This window comes from Xenopus laevis, chromosome 1S, assembly GCF_017654675.1.
Source record: "Xenopus laevis strain J_2021 chromosome 1S, Xenopus_laevis_v10.1, whole genome shotgun sequence".
Taxonomy (NCBI): domain Eukaryota; kingdom Metazoa; phylum Chordata; class Amphibia; order Anura; family Pipidae; genus Xenopus; species Xenopus laevis.
In genome coordinates, this window is record NC_054372.1 from 150,973,336 (window position 1) to 150,991,055 (window position 17,720).

The following is a 17,720-nucleotide window of genomic DNA, read 5'->3' on the forward strand; positions in this document are numbered from 1 at the left end:
ATCCAATAAACTTTATGTCACAGTTGAAACTACTGTTTCCATAAGGCATGTTATATATTAAAAGGAAGTTGCTATTTTGAAAGCTCAGCCAATGATAAACAAAACTCCAAAGAATTAAGAGGGGTTATCAAACTTTTTATAAGACTGTATATACTGTAACTGTGCATTCAAACTTGCAAATGTGTTTTTCACTTACAAAACTAAACAACTATGTAATTTAGCCCGGGGTGTCCAAACTTGCTTTGAAATGTATGACACGGACAGACTCATCTGATTTGCTGGTTGACATGGACAAATTCTGAGCTCCTTGGACTAGTCACATCATGTCGGCTCATCACAGCTTTAATATATATTAAATATAATTATTATGTCTGGGCTCTTTTTCCTGTTAAATATTTTCTCTCTTTTTCTGCCTGTATTTTACCAAACTCCTGTACGGTTTCCAAGAAAGTGAAAATAACCGGTTTGCAGTTATGGTCATTAGAGCCCATGGAACGCTGACTTTTTTATTTAATACAAAAGCCATTGCCTATGTACAATTTCATTGCTGAAAAACATGTACATTCTATACATTTTCACAAATGTTTTCCTCATAAATCAAATGCCAAAATACGCACATGTAATATATAGAGATACCATCCCTTATAATATAAAGCATAAAGTTTGTGCTGGTGTGGTAACCTAAAGAACCAATAAGATATTTGTTTTTAAACAGGTGACCAGTAAATGCTTCCTGCTGGTTGGTTATAATAGGTGACTAGACCTGTAACATACATTACACCACATAACCCCATAGAGAAAACTGACACACGGATCAAGTCTGGGTAAAGAAAATGGGTTTACCAAAAAAGCAAAAACAAATACAATAGAAATTCTAATGTACATGATGAACAATTCACGATGATTACTAGTCACATAAAGACATGATTTTTCTTCAGCTTTGATTACGCTGAGCCGTCACCCATAAAAGTTTGCATTTCAGGTTTGTAAGTAGGATCTTTTTCTAAAGATCGACACAACAGCAATTCTATTTAAATAATCCGTTTTAAAGGATGTCGTCTTCCGGCACATCCTGGAGTGACTAAAAGGAAGATACCAAAACAGGCTGATTTGGGGATTCCTCCAGAAGTTTTTACAATGAAACCTGAGGTAGGAGCACATGCAGCAGAAGTACTGGCAATGTTTCCTCCTACAAATTTACGCTAAAGTCCAGGCCTTATAATGTGGTGTCCAGTGATGGACAATGAGCAATGGTCACATAAAAGTTATTGAGTTATTGTGTTTCAACTCCACTTCACGGATCCTTCCTCAAATCCTCAAGCTTTGCTACAGATATAGCATCTTCCTGCCTGCACAAGAATCCATTATTAAACATTAAAAGGAAAGTCCAACTTCACTGCATTGCAAACCATGGCTCCTGATCTGCCCACTGAGCAGCTTCACTATCACTGCCCTCTAGATCTCCTTCTTCTCCACTCCCCTCCATATCATCAACATCTTCTTCCTGTGTGGCATCTGTAGGGCTCTCTTCCTTCTCCATTTTCTGCATTCCTTCCAAGGATTTTTGGTCATTTGGATCCAAACTAAAGGCAAAAAACAAATTGCATTATTTCATAATTCACCTTATTTCAGACTATACATAGTTTGGTTCTTGTACAGTATTAAATTACACCATGTAACTGAATAATTATTACTATTATCAATAATAATACACTAATTAGGAGAAACAAGAAGATGTGGAAACAGGCACTTGGATCCTTAATCACATACAGTGAAAGCTCGATTTTAAGTACCTTGATTTTAAGTTTTCCCGCATTTTACACTTTTTTATTTGTGGTCCCACCAATTTTTAATGCATTTTAAATAATGTTTTCCTGGATTTTACATCAAAATTTTGTTAAGCAGATGATCATGGTTTAAGTAACTACTTGTGACCTTGGGGGGCACATTTACCCTTTATATCTCCAGTTGGAAAAACCATCGAGTAGAATCATGTGTCTATATTACACTGCTGATTAGAGATGCACCGAATCCACTATTTTGGATTCGGCCGAACCCCCGAATCCTTCATGAAAGATTCGGCCGAATACCGAACCAAATCCTAATTTGCATATGCAAATTAGGGTTGGAAAGGGGAAAACATGTTTTACTTTTTTGTGACAAAAAGTCACGTGATATCCCTCCCGCCCCTAATTTGCATATTGCATATGCAAATTAGGATTCGGTTCGGTCGGGCAGAAGGATTGGCCCAAATCCTGCTGAAAAAAGGCCAAATCCCGAACCGAATCCTGGATTAGGTACATGCCTACTGCTGATACAAGGACAGACACTGACTTCTACTGACATGTGTATGGGACCCAAATGCATATGTGACTGGAGCTTATTCACGGATTAACCTGACAATCCAATATACCTAAACACCACATACACAGCCCAACGTCATCTGATTATTGGCTAGAGGGAATACCGAACAGAACTGTCTGATTTGGCCGGCTACTTTCATGGTCAAATCAAAGTTCACTTACAAGGTGATCCAGCAGTGTTAACCCAGCTCTAGTCCACTGAAATTATAGTTATATGTTTAAGAGGTAAATGTCAACCTTTTATCAGCTTGTTCAAAAATAAACTGTAATGAATTTCCCCAGATATCTGTATTAAGTTCTACATTTTAGATCAAGGAATTGTGCAGTCAGTACCGATCATCAATACCATTTTAAGACATTACCTGCTTTCCATGAGAGCTATCGAATATAACCTTATGGCGACAACACCAGAAAAGCCAGGATTTCTGTGACCATTTAAGCTATCAGAATTTTGAACATTTTATCATACATACAGATTCACAATATACATTACATCTGATATCCATATTATATTAAAAGGGGGTTTTCCATAACATTGGTTGTAAAGATCTACCTGAGGGCAATGCTGTACTGGTCCATAGCCTCCTGAAACTCATTAACTACCACAAGAAAATCTCCTAGCATCCGATGTAATACACAGTCACTCTGGTTTGCAAGGGTATTACGGAGCAAGGCAATTCCCTCCTCATACTTCAGCTCTCGACCTGAGGAGTAATCAACATAAGAAAGTTAAAGGCAAGATTTGCCAATCACATTTACAAGCAACTCATGCTACATACATTCACACTCAGTACTAACCGAGTTCAGAGTGTGTAGTACCTACAAATGCAAATAATTTGCATTTAGTGAATCACACCCTGATGCAATTGATGCCGCTAATTTGTATCAGCTTTAGTAAATTGGGTGCAATTTGTGTCACCCAACTATATAACGAAGCACCTTACTGAGTAACTCTGCTTTCTTCACCACAGCCTTTATATAATCCGGTCTCTGAACGAGAGCTTTGTCTAACAAGGTTTTTGCTTTCTCTTGGGTAACAGGGTCTTCCAGGCACACAGTTGCCAGCAGAGTTAGAGTTTGTGCATTGGCTCCAAGGGTTTTGTAGACATTGTTGGCCATCACCATAGCTTCCCGTACACTGCTGGATGCCAAATAGCATTCAATGAGACCTGAAGAGATGAGTTACTAATGAATAGACCAATTAAAGGCACATAACACAACATTTGTATACAGGCAGAAGATGCAAAACCTGAAAAATGAAATCATATGAAAATTTGGCCAATGGATTTTTTTTATTACAATAACTTGATGTTACTTGATTTTACCTCAGTAGAGTAAGTGGTGCAGCAGCTCCCATGAATGAATATAAATATACAGATAAAACACTGAGCTAAATCAACTTTACTCAAAGGTTTTTTACTGAAAAGAGTTACAGTTAAGGCAAAAGCAGACCTTTTATTCTTAAAAGAAGTGATCACATAAATACTAAATTATCTTATTTTCCTATCTTTCTGAAACAGCACAAAGGAAGGTATCTTTTTAATATTGGAATAGGCAACTATTTCTTATTCACCTTCACAGCAGTCGAGTCGACAAGGTGCCAATCGAATTGCTTCTCGGAAATGTATTATTGCTTCCTGCACCCTCCCCATGTTTCTTAATGCCGCCCCCTTAAGCAGTAAGGCCTGAACGCTATTGCTGTTCAACTGGATAGCCTTAGCTCCCAAATACAGGGCTCTGGAGTGTCTCTTGGTATAAAAGCTGTGGCACCTGGAAGGAATAAAACAGATTTATATAGTTAAAACTGTAGGTATGGCATTGCTTTGGTGGGAAACATGCATCCCACTATGATAATTAAATATAGGAAGAACATGTCCATTTATGATATACAACAAGTAGAGGCAAGTCTAAAGCAACTTCAAAATGACTCATGTTGTTTTAGACTTATCACTACAGGTATGGGATCTGTTATTCGGAAACCCGTTATCCAGAAAGATCTGGAATACAGAAAAGGCCGTCTCCATTATAATCAAATAATCCAAATTTTTTTAAAATGATTTCCTTTTTCTCTGTAATAATAAAACTGTACCTTGTACTTGATCCAAACTAGAATTAATCCTTTTTGGAAGCAGAACCAGCCTATTGGGTTTATTCAATGTTGCATTCTGGATAACAGGTCCCATACCTGCTCTAGATACTAAATAGTGACAATATACTAAACAGTTCTTTATAGAGAGTCTGCTTCATCAGTCTCATCAGCCATCTCATAGCAGCTGTATTAAGCATATTTCACTAAGGCAGTACTTATCAAGAAATTTAAAATTAACGGAGGGCCCACAACTCCCTCAGTGTACAAACAGCTCTTACCCAGAAACTACCCAGGGCTCAGCATGTTGATCAGATATATTAAACAAGCGGCATCCGAGATTCTCTACATCTTCCAGTCGACCTTCACGAGCCAGCAAGTACCCATATATATCCATTCCTGGGAAGGAAAAAAAGCATATTGGATGCAAAGGTTGGTGTCTTTCAATCATACAGGTTTTGCCTGACTAGAAAGTTCAGAAACTTCTTGCTTAGACATGCAGACTATGACATATACAAGTGGTGTATAGCTGATAAACAACTGTACCAGCAGTTAAGGTTACTAACAAGAAAATGAATGGGGTATGATTTAAACAATTTTGTACCCTTCTTCAGAGCTATAAACCATTGGCAACAAAACACTTGAAATCTTCCCATGAGCAATCACCATTGATTTTCTTCTCTTAAAAGGGTTTAAAGAGAAGAATTAAACAAACTTTTAAATGACAGCACAATATGCCCTGTGGTGCATGTATAGTACATTCTATACATTATTTTAATTGTGAACAACCCCGTTAATTGATTAAATTTCCACTTCTGAACCCTCTCAAATTCTGCTCCACCTACTTGTACAAAGGTTCGTCAGTGCAGTTGCTGCGCAGCCAAGCAGCTTCCTATTTGCTATTACTGCTCATTCGATCATAGATATCCCAGAATTAATGAGTTCCTACAACAAATGTCTTTTTTAAGTAGGTCTGAACAGCAAAAGACATACACTATAAAAACAAACCTTTTATTAGATAGGGATCCAGCATCTGAGCTTGCTCAAACTTAAGAATGGCATTTTTATTGTCACCAACACGGAAATACAAATCCGCCAAAGTCCCCAGAAGATCTACATTGTCCCTTAGTAAAGATTTCTTTTCTAGAGAACTGAAAGAAAACACTCATATTAGAAACCTTACAGTTTGCTTGGAATCAATATTTTGCATTAATTTAACCAGCATATTATAAATATTAACTATACATAGATACTATTTATATAGAAATATATAGTTTATCTATCATCTATCTATCCGTCTGTCTATCTGAAAGATAAGGAAAGGTACCCAATTCCTGAGATAGAGTTCTTTTTATATGATATGCGTGTCACTACACCCCTCTCCACACATTTTGGATATGAGATCACTAGTTGTGTTTGTGCTCAGTATTCTGTCTTTTTTTAGTGTAACATTTACCAGATGGTGTTGATAGCTCTGGTGTTGTCTCCAGTGTGCACAAACGCATAGGCTTTGATCCAGGCAGAAAGCCAGTCTAGGTTGGGAATACTCTGGATGACATTGAGAGTCATAGATGCAACTTCTGCTCCCTTTACAGAAAGGGATAGCAATCCTAAAATGAAAACAGAGGGTTATCAATAACCATCAAAGAACAATGGCTGCTACATAGCAGGTATAGAAGCAGGTGACATGATGTCTGTAGCAGGGCACTAAATTTCTCAGAAAAAAAGCTGACTGTAAGAAAGCAGGTATAACAGGATGAATAGCATAGGATGAGCTGGGGCTGTAGGAAAGCAGGAATAATAGGATTAGAAACATTGGGTAGAACAGGATCTGGGCTATGCTACAATGATGCGTGTAGTAGCCTGAGAAATATTCTTTGGGAAGGGACTGTGGGTAATGCAGCAACATGTAGTTATGGTGATAGCCTTGACTGTGTGATAGAAGATATTAACTGTATGTGTATAAATTTGTGGATCAACATCTGAATGGTATGAGCCAGCATAATGCATAGATGTTACACTGAACTAAACTGTTTGTATTCCCTTCAAGACTAGTGAGTGAACCCTTTTATCAACTTTTATATTCAGTAAGAACCAGGCAGAATCTGTGATTTGAGTGTAGACCAATTCTTTCCACCATTTTTTTTAACCTAAATGTTTGGTGTAACGGTAGCCCAAAACAAATATGGTCAACAACAATGACATCTGTGATGTGGGGGGGGGGGGAGTGTGTTGCTGGAAGCAACCTGGCAGGTGCCTGTGACTATAAAGAGCACTGTTAACAGAAAAGTTTAAAGGAGAACTAAAGCTTAACTAAAGAAGTAGGCATGTTGTACATTATGATTTAGGCTTCTGTACCCGCCCAAGGTAACCACAGCCCTTTGGCAGTAAAGATCTGTGTCTCCAAACATGTCCCAGTAACTCTCCACCTTCTTTTCTGCTGATTCACTGCACATGCTCTGTGTTGCAGTCACTTACTGAGTTTGAGGACCCGCTCACAATATACAGTACACATAGAATATAAATGTCACAATATAAGGCTGAATAATAAATACAGAGAATTACTAAATGGCAGCTCAGAAACCAGTGCAACTAACATCAGAATTTAATAACCGGCCTTGTAGCGTCAGCTTATATTGTAAAATGTAAAAAATTATCCAGCAGAAAATGTAATTTTCTGCTGGATAATTTGCAACGACCCCTAAGCTTAGCTTCTCAACATCTGCTCAGAGCCCACTGAGCTTGTGAGTGTCACAGACACTTTCCAAGATGGTGACCCCCTGTGACAAGTTTGAAGTCCTGGATCATTGCCGCTATTGACAAGCTGAAACTTTAGGCTGGTGCAATAAGGTCATTATATAAAATATGGCATTTTAAGCCATTTTCATTTTAAGGGTATAGTTTTCCTTTAAGTTGTTAGAAAATAAATAGTTAAATCTGTTTAATGGACACAAGTATGTCTGGTCTGCACACAGCAGCAAGCCCTACCAATACACGCATGGGTACAGCAGAACAAGATGCCAACAGTACAACTTTATACCGGTGTTGTCAGCTCGCAGCCCTTCAGATGTTGTGCATCTCCCAGCATGTTACTACAATAAAATGCTATCACAGAGTGTTGGGAGTTGTAGTCCAACACCAGATAAAGCAAAGGTTTTGCTCTGGTCCTGGCCATCAATAAAAATAACCCTGGACATTAGAAACATTAGAAACACTGGGAGTTAATAATGCCTACAAATAATAGGTTTTTTTCTACCCACATTCCCACCAGGAAATCTTTCACCATTTAACTTGCACTATTTTACAGTCTTCAAATCAATATTGCTTTCATGTCCACAATGCATTGCAAACAGAACGTAGTTTTGTTCTCACTCAATAACTCAGTTTGATTTAGAACATTTTGGTGGATTTAGCCCCAGAGATCAATATGCGTGGGTGAACATTAAACAGTAAATATAATACATAAATACCTGGTCCTAGTTTTCAGCGCTGGATGTAGAAGAGATCGTGCTGGGAAGAGCCATTAGTGGTGTACTCAACATGCAACACTTTTTTTTTTTTATCAACTGAATTAAAATTAATTGATCTGTGGCTCACATACAAAAAGATTGAGGCTACAATTATTTTCAGTATAATTAAAGGGACCTTTTGTTTTTAAAGGACTGATCCTTTAACACCTAAAACATTTCTATTGCTTTTCTTGCGGAGTATAAAGAGAGTACTTGATAAGTAAGATAAGCTGGAATTTTGCCATTTATCATAATAATGAGACCACTGGATGCGGTGTCTATGGATGAGAGACACATCACAAAGTGCTTATACATCATGCACCCTGTGCAGAATAACATGTCAATATGGTTTACAGTAAAGACTATACAATTCTGATTCGCTGGATTGCCACCCACATATTTGCCTGCTTGTACACTTTAACCCAATATACAACAGACGGACTGAAATCCCATGGGAAACACACATAGTTCTTTAAAGGAATAGTAACGCCAAAAAAATTAAAGTGTTTTAAAGTAATGAAAATATAATGTACTGTTGTATTTGTTTCAGAAACACAACTTTACTTTATATAAACAGGTGGCTTGTAGCCATGGGGGCAGACTTGCAAAGCTGAAAAAAGAGAAAAGGCACAAGATACACAGCAGATAACAGATACGCTCTGTAGTATACAATGGGATTCTTCAGAAAGAATCTGTTATCTACTGTATCTTGTGCTTGATTGGCTGCCACCAGGGCTACACAGCAGCTTGTTTATATAAACTATAGTAGTGTTTCTGAAGCAAAAACAAGTTTTACCAGTGCAGGGCAACACTACATTATATTGTCATTCCTTTAAAACACTAACGTAACCAAACATATTTCAAATAAATATATTGGTGTCTAGTTATGACCTTAGGATCATACCTCTACCTCCTTTATCCGTTATTAGTTGCTTTGTATGTAAACCTGTATGCCGAGTGTATATACCTATTTATTGTACAGAGCTGCAGAATATGTTGGTGCTATATACTGTAACGTATGTGTGAATGACAAAAATAGTAATCTCTTGCATTTGACCCTCGCTCTCAGAGTCAAAATTCTCACCCATGCCCTCACCATATCCAGACTACTGCAACTCACTGTTCTGTGGACTTTCCGTCTGAACCGACTCCACTCAAATCCATTATGAACACTGCTGCCAGACACACCTCTCCTTCCACTCCACAAGCGATGGCAAAAAATTAAAAGGAATAAAATACTGACTGATCTAATTAATATAAATACATTTACTAACCCTAAGAACCAATTCAATGTATAAACTCGTATATAAGATCATGCCCCCAAAACAGGCCAGGTCACATGTCCCAAACAGCCAAACCTCTGCAGGGAGCAGTACAAACAGAAATCTCAGTGCAAAGCACTAAAATTCTAGCGTAAAAATGGGCTAAAACATGGCAAAAAATAGAGGAATATACAAAAAAATGAACAGACTGGGTTGAAAATGGTCTGGTTGCAGTTATACAATACCTGAGAGTATATGAGGAAGGAAAATGAATATATAGAACGGCAAAATATGATATGAGGTTGTAGAAATGTTAGTCTTAATGAGAAGTCATATTTGGTTTGACACATTCTCAGAGAAATTAGATATGTTATTACACACACATTAAAGGCTGTATAGGAATTATGGAAATGAGAGAGAAAACAGCTTGCATCGTGGTCCCCTGTCCCCCAGCCACAGTTTTGCTAATGTATGGTCAGGAAATTTAATGGGACTACACACCAAATACCATAATTACAAACTGTTTTCTAATATTGAAGTATATAGTTTCCTTTTTCACTTTCTAAAGCAGCTCTGGGAGGGGGGGGGGGTCGCCAACTCTTTAATGGTTCTAAATTGATTAGGGATGCACCGAATCCAGGATTCAGTTCGGGATTCGGCCTTTTTCAGCGGGATTCGGATTGGGCCGAATCCTTCTGCCAGGCCGAACCGAATCCGAATTTGCATATGCAAACTAGGGGCGGGGAAGGAAATTGCATGACTTTTTGTCACAAAACAAGGAAGTAAAAAAATGTTTTCCCCTTCCCATCCCTAATTTGGATATGCAAATAAGGATTCGGTTCGGTATTCGGCCAAATCTTTTGTGAAGGATTTAGGGGTTTTGCCGAATCCAAAATAGTGGATTCGGTGCATCCCTAAAATTGATACATTTAGTTGATAGGTTTGTTATCTTTGTCCCTGCTAAACTGAATCCCTGAGTTTCATTAAAGGCAGCTGTTAGAATTGATACAATAGTTACTATTATTCCACAGATACTGCTGAGAAATGTATCAAATTGTATCAACTAAATGTAGCAAATTGTAACAGTTCAGAATCTGCTCCTGGATCACTGAGTTGCCAGACTGAAACACTAGAGACAGGAACATTAAAATTTAAACTTAGATTTGTGGAAACAATAAAAAATAAAAGATGGAAAGCAGTTGAAAAAAAGTCTTTGTTTATGGTGAACAATCTGAAAACAACTCAACTGAAAAAAGTGTTTGGAAGGTGAACAACCCCTTTAATATTCAGCAAGACAATTGGACTCCTAAGCACTTTCATAAATGCCTTATACATACACTATATGGATACACACGCACTGTGTGGAGAGATGCTACAGTCTCTATAGTCATACTATAATAGTACAGTTTTATGATATAACTATACTCATTGAAAAGGAGCAGCAGCCCCTAGGATGTTGTTTAGCACAGACTTTTCATTGTTATTACAATAAACAAGATACACGGTATATAAAGTTACTGCAAACGGTTACACAGGCATATACTGACACCTGCTGACCAACATAGGTAATGACATTTATTTTTCCTGCTTTTCCATTTTATGAATTAACTTATTAGTCCTGACAAATTTTGATCACATGTGAAAGATATCAAAAGCCATTTATTGCACAGATAAAGGTTGTGAGCTTAGGTTTGTGTTGTTACATCAATTTCCAACAAAATTTTAACATGCATACTACAGATGATTTACGGCTAAAACCAACCAAACACTGCTGGTTAGGCTACAACCATTTATTAAACCTTTAGCATCCCAAGACGGTAAATAAATAAAAATTGTAAATTGTACAGAGCATTAAGCAAACACAGACTTGATATGATTATAATAAATGTCCTGTCCCTGTAGCAGAAGGATGTCAAGTATGAATATTCCCCTTTGTGCCAGTGCATTATCTATGTGCTTTTGCCACAAAATATTACAGAAACATACATAGAGAAAACACCATATTCTCTTTCCCACAGCAATGGCAGACCTGAATGCTGTACATGTTCTTAAAATATCAAGTTAACTATAGGTCACCAGTGTGTACAAGACCTAAGCTGTTGTGGTCCCTTCATCAAAGTCAGTAGATGCTAGAAATGCTTTCACATAAGATTCCTAGAGGCCCATTTATCAGCATTCGAATCTTCGAGGTTTTAGAGTTTGTTATAACTACAATTAAACTCTTATTTCTCTAAAATCACCAATGCCGTATGATTTATTAAAAGATCAAGATACAAAAAAGCTGAACAGTGCACTAAAAAATACAAAAATGTTGCAAAATCTTCAGGCAATTACTAGAAAAAAAAATCTAAAACACTTAAAAGTAAACTTAAAACTAAAAGTGTGTGGGGCTACAAAAAAGGTGGAGTAGAATCAGTGCAGCTCTCATACAGGACCTTGACTACTTTTACTCGCTGAAGTTTCTCTTTACAGTTTTCTGTGGTTTTGAAATCACAAATTTTTTGAGAAATAAAAGAAACGCAAATTAACAGAAATTTGAATGTTAGAAATAAGCCCCAAAGTATTCCACTGGAATTGAATTGCCTCACATTTAAGCTAACAGCACATCAGGTGTTTCTTCCACCAAAGAACCTGAACTTCAATCCACATGTTTCTGTGATAACGGTCAGTTGTGATTTAGGGTAGGGACACACTGGGCGATTTGGGGAGATTTAGTCGCCTGGCGACTAATCGCAGCGACTTTTCTTCCCGAATGTCTCCCCTCACTCTGCGCCTGGATAAAATGAAAAGTCGCCAGCGCTAATCACACACGGCGATTCGTTTTCCGAAATCGCCCGAAGTTGCCTCACGAGGAAACTTCGGGCAACTTCGGAAAACGAATCGCCGCGTGTGATTAGCGCAGGCGATTTTTCATTTTAGCCAGGCGCAGAGCGAGGGGAGGAATTCGGGGAAGATTGGTCGTGGAAAGTCGCGGCGATTAGTCGCCAGGCGACTAAATCTCCCCAAATCGCCCAGTGTGTCCCTACCCTAAAGGATAACAAAAGCTTAACAAATAAGTAATTCAAATTCACATTATATCGCAGCACAAAAACCAATGCAAATTGATTTAGAATGTATGAGCCATGTAGCATTAGCTTTTATGACATGACATCTCATTTTCTGTTTGATGATTTGTAACGGCTACCAGAGTACAGGGTCACAGATATGCCTAACAAAATAGAAGATGGTGAGCTTGTGTGGAGTTTTGAAAGCCTGGATAATTTCTTTCATAGAGATGCTGAAAATTTAGGTTGGTTCAGTATATAAAATAAGACATTGTTTTTTAGATAATCAAAAAATCGTCCCATAGCCTATTATTCATAAAAATTCCAAAGTTTATTTAATTCGCAAAATAACATGTTTAAGAGTACATACCGACCCCCTATGACCCACCTTATGTGTTTCATACCCTGCTGTACTTAATCATAGGTGTGTATCGGACCGGAGGGTACGAAACGCGTAAGGTGGATCATACGGGGTCAGTATTTATTCAGTTTTAACATGTTATTATGCTAATAAAATAAACTTTGGGATTTTTGTGAATAATAGCCTATCGGACTAATTTTTTGATTATTTAATGGTGTCCTGGGACACGTCCATGTAGCCTTGCTGCTGATTATGGATGGACAGCATAAGACTCCCCCTTCCCCTTCAAGAATTACATTGTATTTTAGGATTTAGTTCTATATCAAAGTCAAGGACAGGTCGAACAGGCAGATTTGGGCATTTCTCAACCTGAAATATGTAGTGTGCCATTAACCTGGGATACAGTGTAGACATTTAAAGGGATATACAGGTATGGGATCCGTTATCTGTAAACCCATTATACAGAAAGTTCCGAATTATGGAAAGGCCATCTCCCATAGACTCCATTATAATCAAATAATTCAGATTTTTTAAAACGATTTCCTTTTTCTCTGTAATAATAAAACAGTAGCTTGTACTTGATCCCAACTAAGATATAATTAATCCTAATTGGAAGCAAAACCAGCCTATTGGGTTTAAATAATATTTACATGATTTTAAGGAGGCTTAAGGTATGAAGATCCAAATTATGGAAAGATCCATTATCCAGAAAACCCCAGGTCCCAAGCATTCTGGATAACAGGTCCCATACCTGTACAAGCTTTAAAAATGTGTGATGTTATTTTGTTATATTAGAGGTTTAGATTTCATGTATATATAGTTTTTAAGAACAATGCATGCGTTTACTTCATGCCTCAACAAAATTGAAAGGAATGTGTCACTGTTAGCAGGCATGCATGGTCAAAAAGGTCTACGGCTAAAAATATGCCTCCAGGTCAACTCCTGCCCAGTATTATCTCATGATGAAACTTGCACAGAGAGCTGTTGCTGATCAGATCCCAACTTCAGCCCAGCTTTGCTTTTACTGAGGCACGTTAGTGTAGAGTTTTCTGATCAGCACATTTTCAGCCAGAGATGTGGATCCTTATGAACAGCATTGATTAGACCCTCCTCTTGTCAATGTGAATCCACTTCCATGGCACTACCCATGCTTATATAGTGGTGAGGGAAACATGCAGAGTTACAGTAAAATAAATATACATTTAGACACAAAGCGTAGAAGACTGTACCTAGTATGGCATCAAGCGCCAGAGGGCACTGTCTCAGAACCTCCTTGTAACTGGTTACTGCAGAACGTTCCTGTCCAGCTTTCTTGTACAAATTAGCCAACATCATGTTAATCTAAATTTAAAGTAAATATAATAAAATATGTACTCACAAAATATTTCTAACAAAACATTACAGTATGTTCAGTACAGAAGAATCAATAGCACGCATTTTTATCAGTAACGTAACTGGGACATCAATGTCTATTTGGCCCTTCAACAGTTATCAACTTAAAGGAATTTGTCATGATTTTTATAATGTAGTTTTTATTTCTAAGTTACACTGCAAATAATTCACTCTATCATATAAAATTTCATTCCTGAACCAGAAAGTGTATTTTTTTAGTTGTAATATTGGTATGTAGGCAGCCATTTCAGGTCATTTTGCCTGGTCATGTGCTTTCAAAAAGAGCCAGCACTTTAGTATAGAACTGCTTTCTGGCAGGCTGTTGTTTCTCCTACTCAATGTAACTGAATGTATCACAGTGGGACCTATATTTTACTATTGAGTGTTGTTCTTAGATCTACCAGGCAGCTGCTATCTTGTGTTAGGGAGCGGCTATCTTGTGTTAGGGAGCGGCTATCTTGTGTTAGGGAGCGGCTATCTTGTGTTAGGGAGCGGCTATCTTGTGTTAGGGAGCGGCTATCTTGTGTTAGGGAGCGGCTATCTTGTGTTAGGGAGCGGCTATCTTGTGTTAGGGAGCGGCTATCTTGTGTTAGGGAGCTGCTATCTGGTTACCTTTCCATTGTTCTGATGATGGGCTGCTAGGGGGAAAGTGAGGGGGTGATATCACCCCAACTTGCAGTACAGCAGTAAAGAGTGACTGAAGTTTATCAGAGCACAAGTCACATGACCAAGGGCAGCTAGGACTGACAATATGTCTAGCCCCATGTCAGATTTCAAAATTAAATATAAAAAAAATCTGTTTGCTCTTTTGAGAAACGGACTCAGTGCAGAATTCTGCTGGAGCAGCACTATTAACTGATGTGTTTTTGGGGGAAAAAAAAGACACTATCCCTTTAATAGCACTTTTGATACATCTAAGATGTTTTGCAAGATATGTGCTTCACATACAAAACATTTGTAAAACAAATGCAGGACATTCCATCATGTGTGGCTGGCAGCACACACCAACAGGATACAATAAATTAAGGTATGAAAGCCAATGCAGAACAATGCTGTGTATTCTTATGATAGCTATAGTAAAAAAGTTGAAGTGTGAAAGTATCTCAGTGTACAGTACCAGTAGAGTAACTACCAGGGATGCAGGAAGGATGCATATTGTGGGCAGCAGGGGGGTGAAGCCCTGATCATGGTACACAGATCCTCTTGCACTATGTAACAGTTAGACTCAATTAATGTAGGGAATTGGCACCTACCCTTCTTCAGTGAAACTCCATGCAGCACAACACTCCACTGTAGAAGGAAGAAATACCTGACACTTAGTGGATACCTTTTGCATCCAACAACACTAGTCACTGTGCAGTGTGGATCCATTGGAAAGTTAGGACTAGGAGTGTAGCAAATTGGTACAGATAATGGAAAAGCATACTGTGTAAAAAAAAAAAAAAATGTTCTGTTTTACCTTTGGGGTTCTCTGCCGAGAAGGAATTCCATCTAAAATGGCTATGGCATCCTTGTCCTGTTTCAGCATGGTATAACAGTCAGCCATTTTATATTTCACCTCAATCTCTGATGGGAGACTCTAATGAATGTAAAATATAAGGTACATAAACAATTTTCATCTTTGGCTTAGGCATCGTCTGTAAATCTATTTCTGTTATCAGTGTAGGGAAAAGCCTCAGTACAGCAAACAGCTACTATTATAGGATGATATAAAAGGAAAATGTATACATAATATATTACATATTTTTCTTATTATACAGATCAAATGTGTAATAAAAAGGTGTGGCAGATAAAGTGTTGTTGGCTTGTCCTTCAGTGAAACTGGTATTTCTACCTGATTTTGTGGGGTAGCAGCTGAATTTCCCATTGCTGGCCTAACTTTGGAAGTCTTGGTTAAGGTTTTCTTCTGCTGCAGAGCCATTGTATACTTGCTGACAGCATTTCTGTATTCTTTGTCATGGAACAGAGAGTCCGCATGGTACACAAGCAACTGGTACTTTTGTGATGGAGACAACATCTCCCTACAAAAAAAAAAAAAAACATTAATCATACTGAATATTCAGCAGCATATATGCCAGTTCTGTCCAGTGTCTCCCATGATGTGGGCTAAGTAAAAATATAATAAAATAGTAATGTCATAAAAAGTTGCTTAAGAGCCCAAGGGTCATATTTTACTCTGAGGGTCACATAGAGCCCATTGGGCTTTAGTTAAACAGCCCTAATATGGTGAATTAAAGATTAAATGGATTATAATACATTGTTACTGGTACACAGGTACCCTTTGCCGGTGGCTAAACACGAACAATAGGGGCGTGGCAGATGGCATTGGGGGTGGAGCAGTGATCTTGGGGTAGGCATGATGACATCAGAGGCAGGCACAATGATGTCGTGGAGCTATGATGCTGGGTCAGGGCTATTATATCACTTATATGCAAATGGATGGATTTCTATCCAGTTTACTCAATGTTTTAAATAGGACCATAAAGTTTTGAACAGACAGCCCTTTGACAAACTGATATTTTAATTTGAAACCCACACAGCTCGAAACCCTACCTCTATCTATTCTGCCTGATGAGCAAGACCAATCCTTTAACTACAGGTATGGCATCTATTATACAGAAATCAGTTATCCAGAAAGCTCTGAAATAGAGCAATGCTCATTTTTAAAAAAAAAAACATTATTTTTGACGGATTTGCTTATTTCTGTTTCTTTAATAACAAGAAATTAACTGCACTTCATAATAACTAAGCCATGTCAAAGTGAGTATCTTGGTTTTTAATTGGTTTTCATTTAGTTTTTCACAAGGCTGAAAACCGAACAGAATGCCGAGACCCGGACAGGCCTGAGAAAAACCAAACTGTTCGGGTCAAAACAGAGCAAGTGATAACCCTAGGTTGGCCCAGGTATCCCTTATACCATGTACGTCTTATCCAATAAGCATTATCCATAGGAATAAATACTGAATCAATAATTGGCAAGTTTCAGTTCAACAACTGCAGATTGAGCACAGAATTAGAAGACACAAGACAGTAAAAGTCAGAGGGTATCTATAAAGACAATGAGAAAGATAATTGTTTATTATACTAGTGGCCAAGCTGATGAGCAGGAGGAATAGGAAAGGATGATAAAGAGAATCATTAATACTTTATAATATAATACTTTATGGAGGACACTAAAGAAACATCATATGCAAACAGAGGTGACCACCAGCAGCTGCAGGGCCCCAAGCTTCCCCCCCCCCGTGCAGCCGCCAGTCTCTATACACAATGTAAGAAGCAAATGAACCCCCTCAGCCAATATCATGCCAGGGTCCTGCTGCTACTCACGAGTTGTTGTTGCTCATAGTCAGTAGGAGACTGCTCAGTAAGCGCACATTAGAATGGAGCCCGGCCGCTGCCATGTCCCGCACATGATCTATCACATTCATTTTCACAATTAGCGCTAAACTCAGTAACCCGCACAACTCCACCCCAATGCACTGCTACAACCAGCAGCTGTGTCGGACCTACAGGACCTTCAGTGACGTCACATCCGGTCCGGGTGAAGGCGGAAGTAAGGGAGGAGCCGTGATGGTGACAGCGAGGCTTGTCAGGTAGCGAAATAGATTTTGATCTTGTGTTGCTGAGGACCAATATCTGCATTTATTAGTGGAGCGTGTGAAATACGCGATTCTACTGAAAGCACAATTAGTAGAATAATCGC

At 38.2% G+C, this 17,720-nt stretch overlaps 1 protein-coding gene across 3 annotated transcripts; it reads right to left on the bottom strand.

Moving 5' to 3' along the window:
* Window positions 1-493: 493 nt before the first annotated feature.
* anapc7.S (anaphase promoting complex subunit 7 S homeolog) lies at window positions 494-17,720 on the bottom strand. Of its 3 annotated transcripts, none has more exon segments than NM_001094396.1 (11): window positions 494-1,583; window positions 2,917-3,067; window positions 3,308-3,532; window positions 3,937-4,133; window positions 4,731-4,848; window positions 5,458-5,600; window positions 5,906-6,059; window positions 13,855-13,966; window positions 15,477-15,596; window positions 15,852-16,038; window positions 17,345-17,527. In NM_001094396.1, coding segments are annotated over 11 exon segments (1,698 nt in total). In that variant the 5' UTR covers window positions 17,446-17,527; the 3' UTR covers window positions 494-1,393.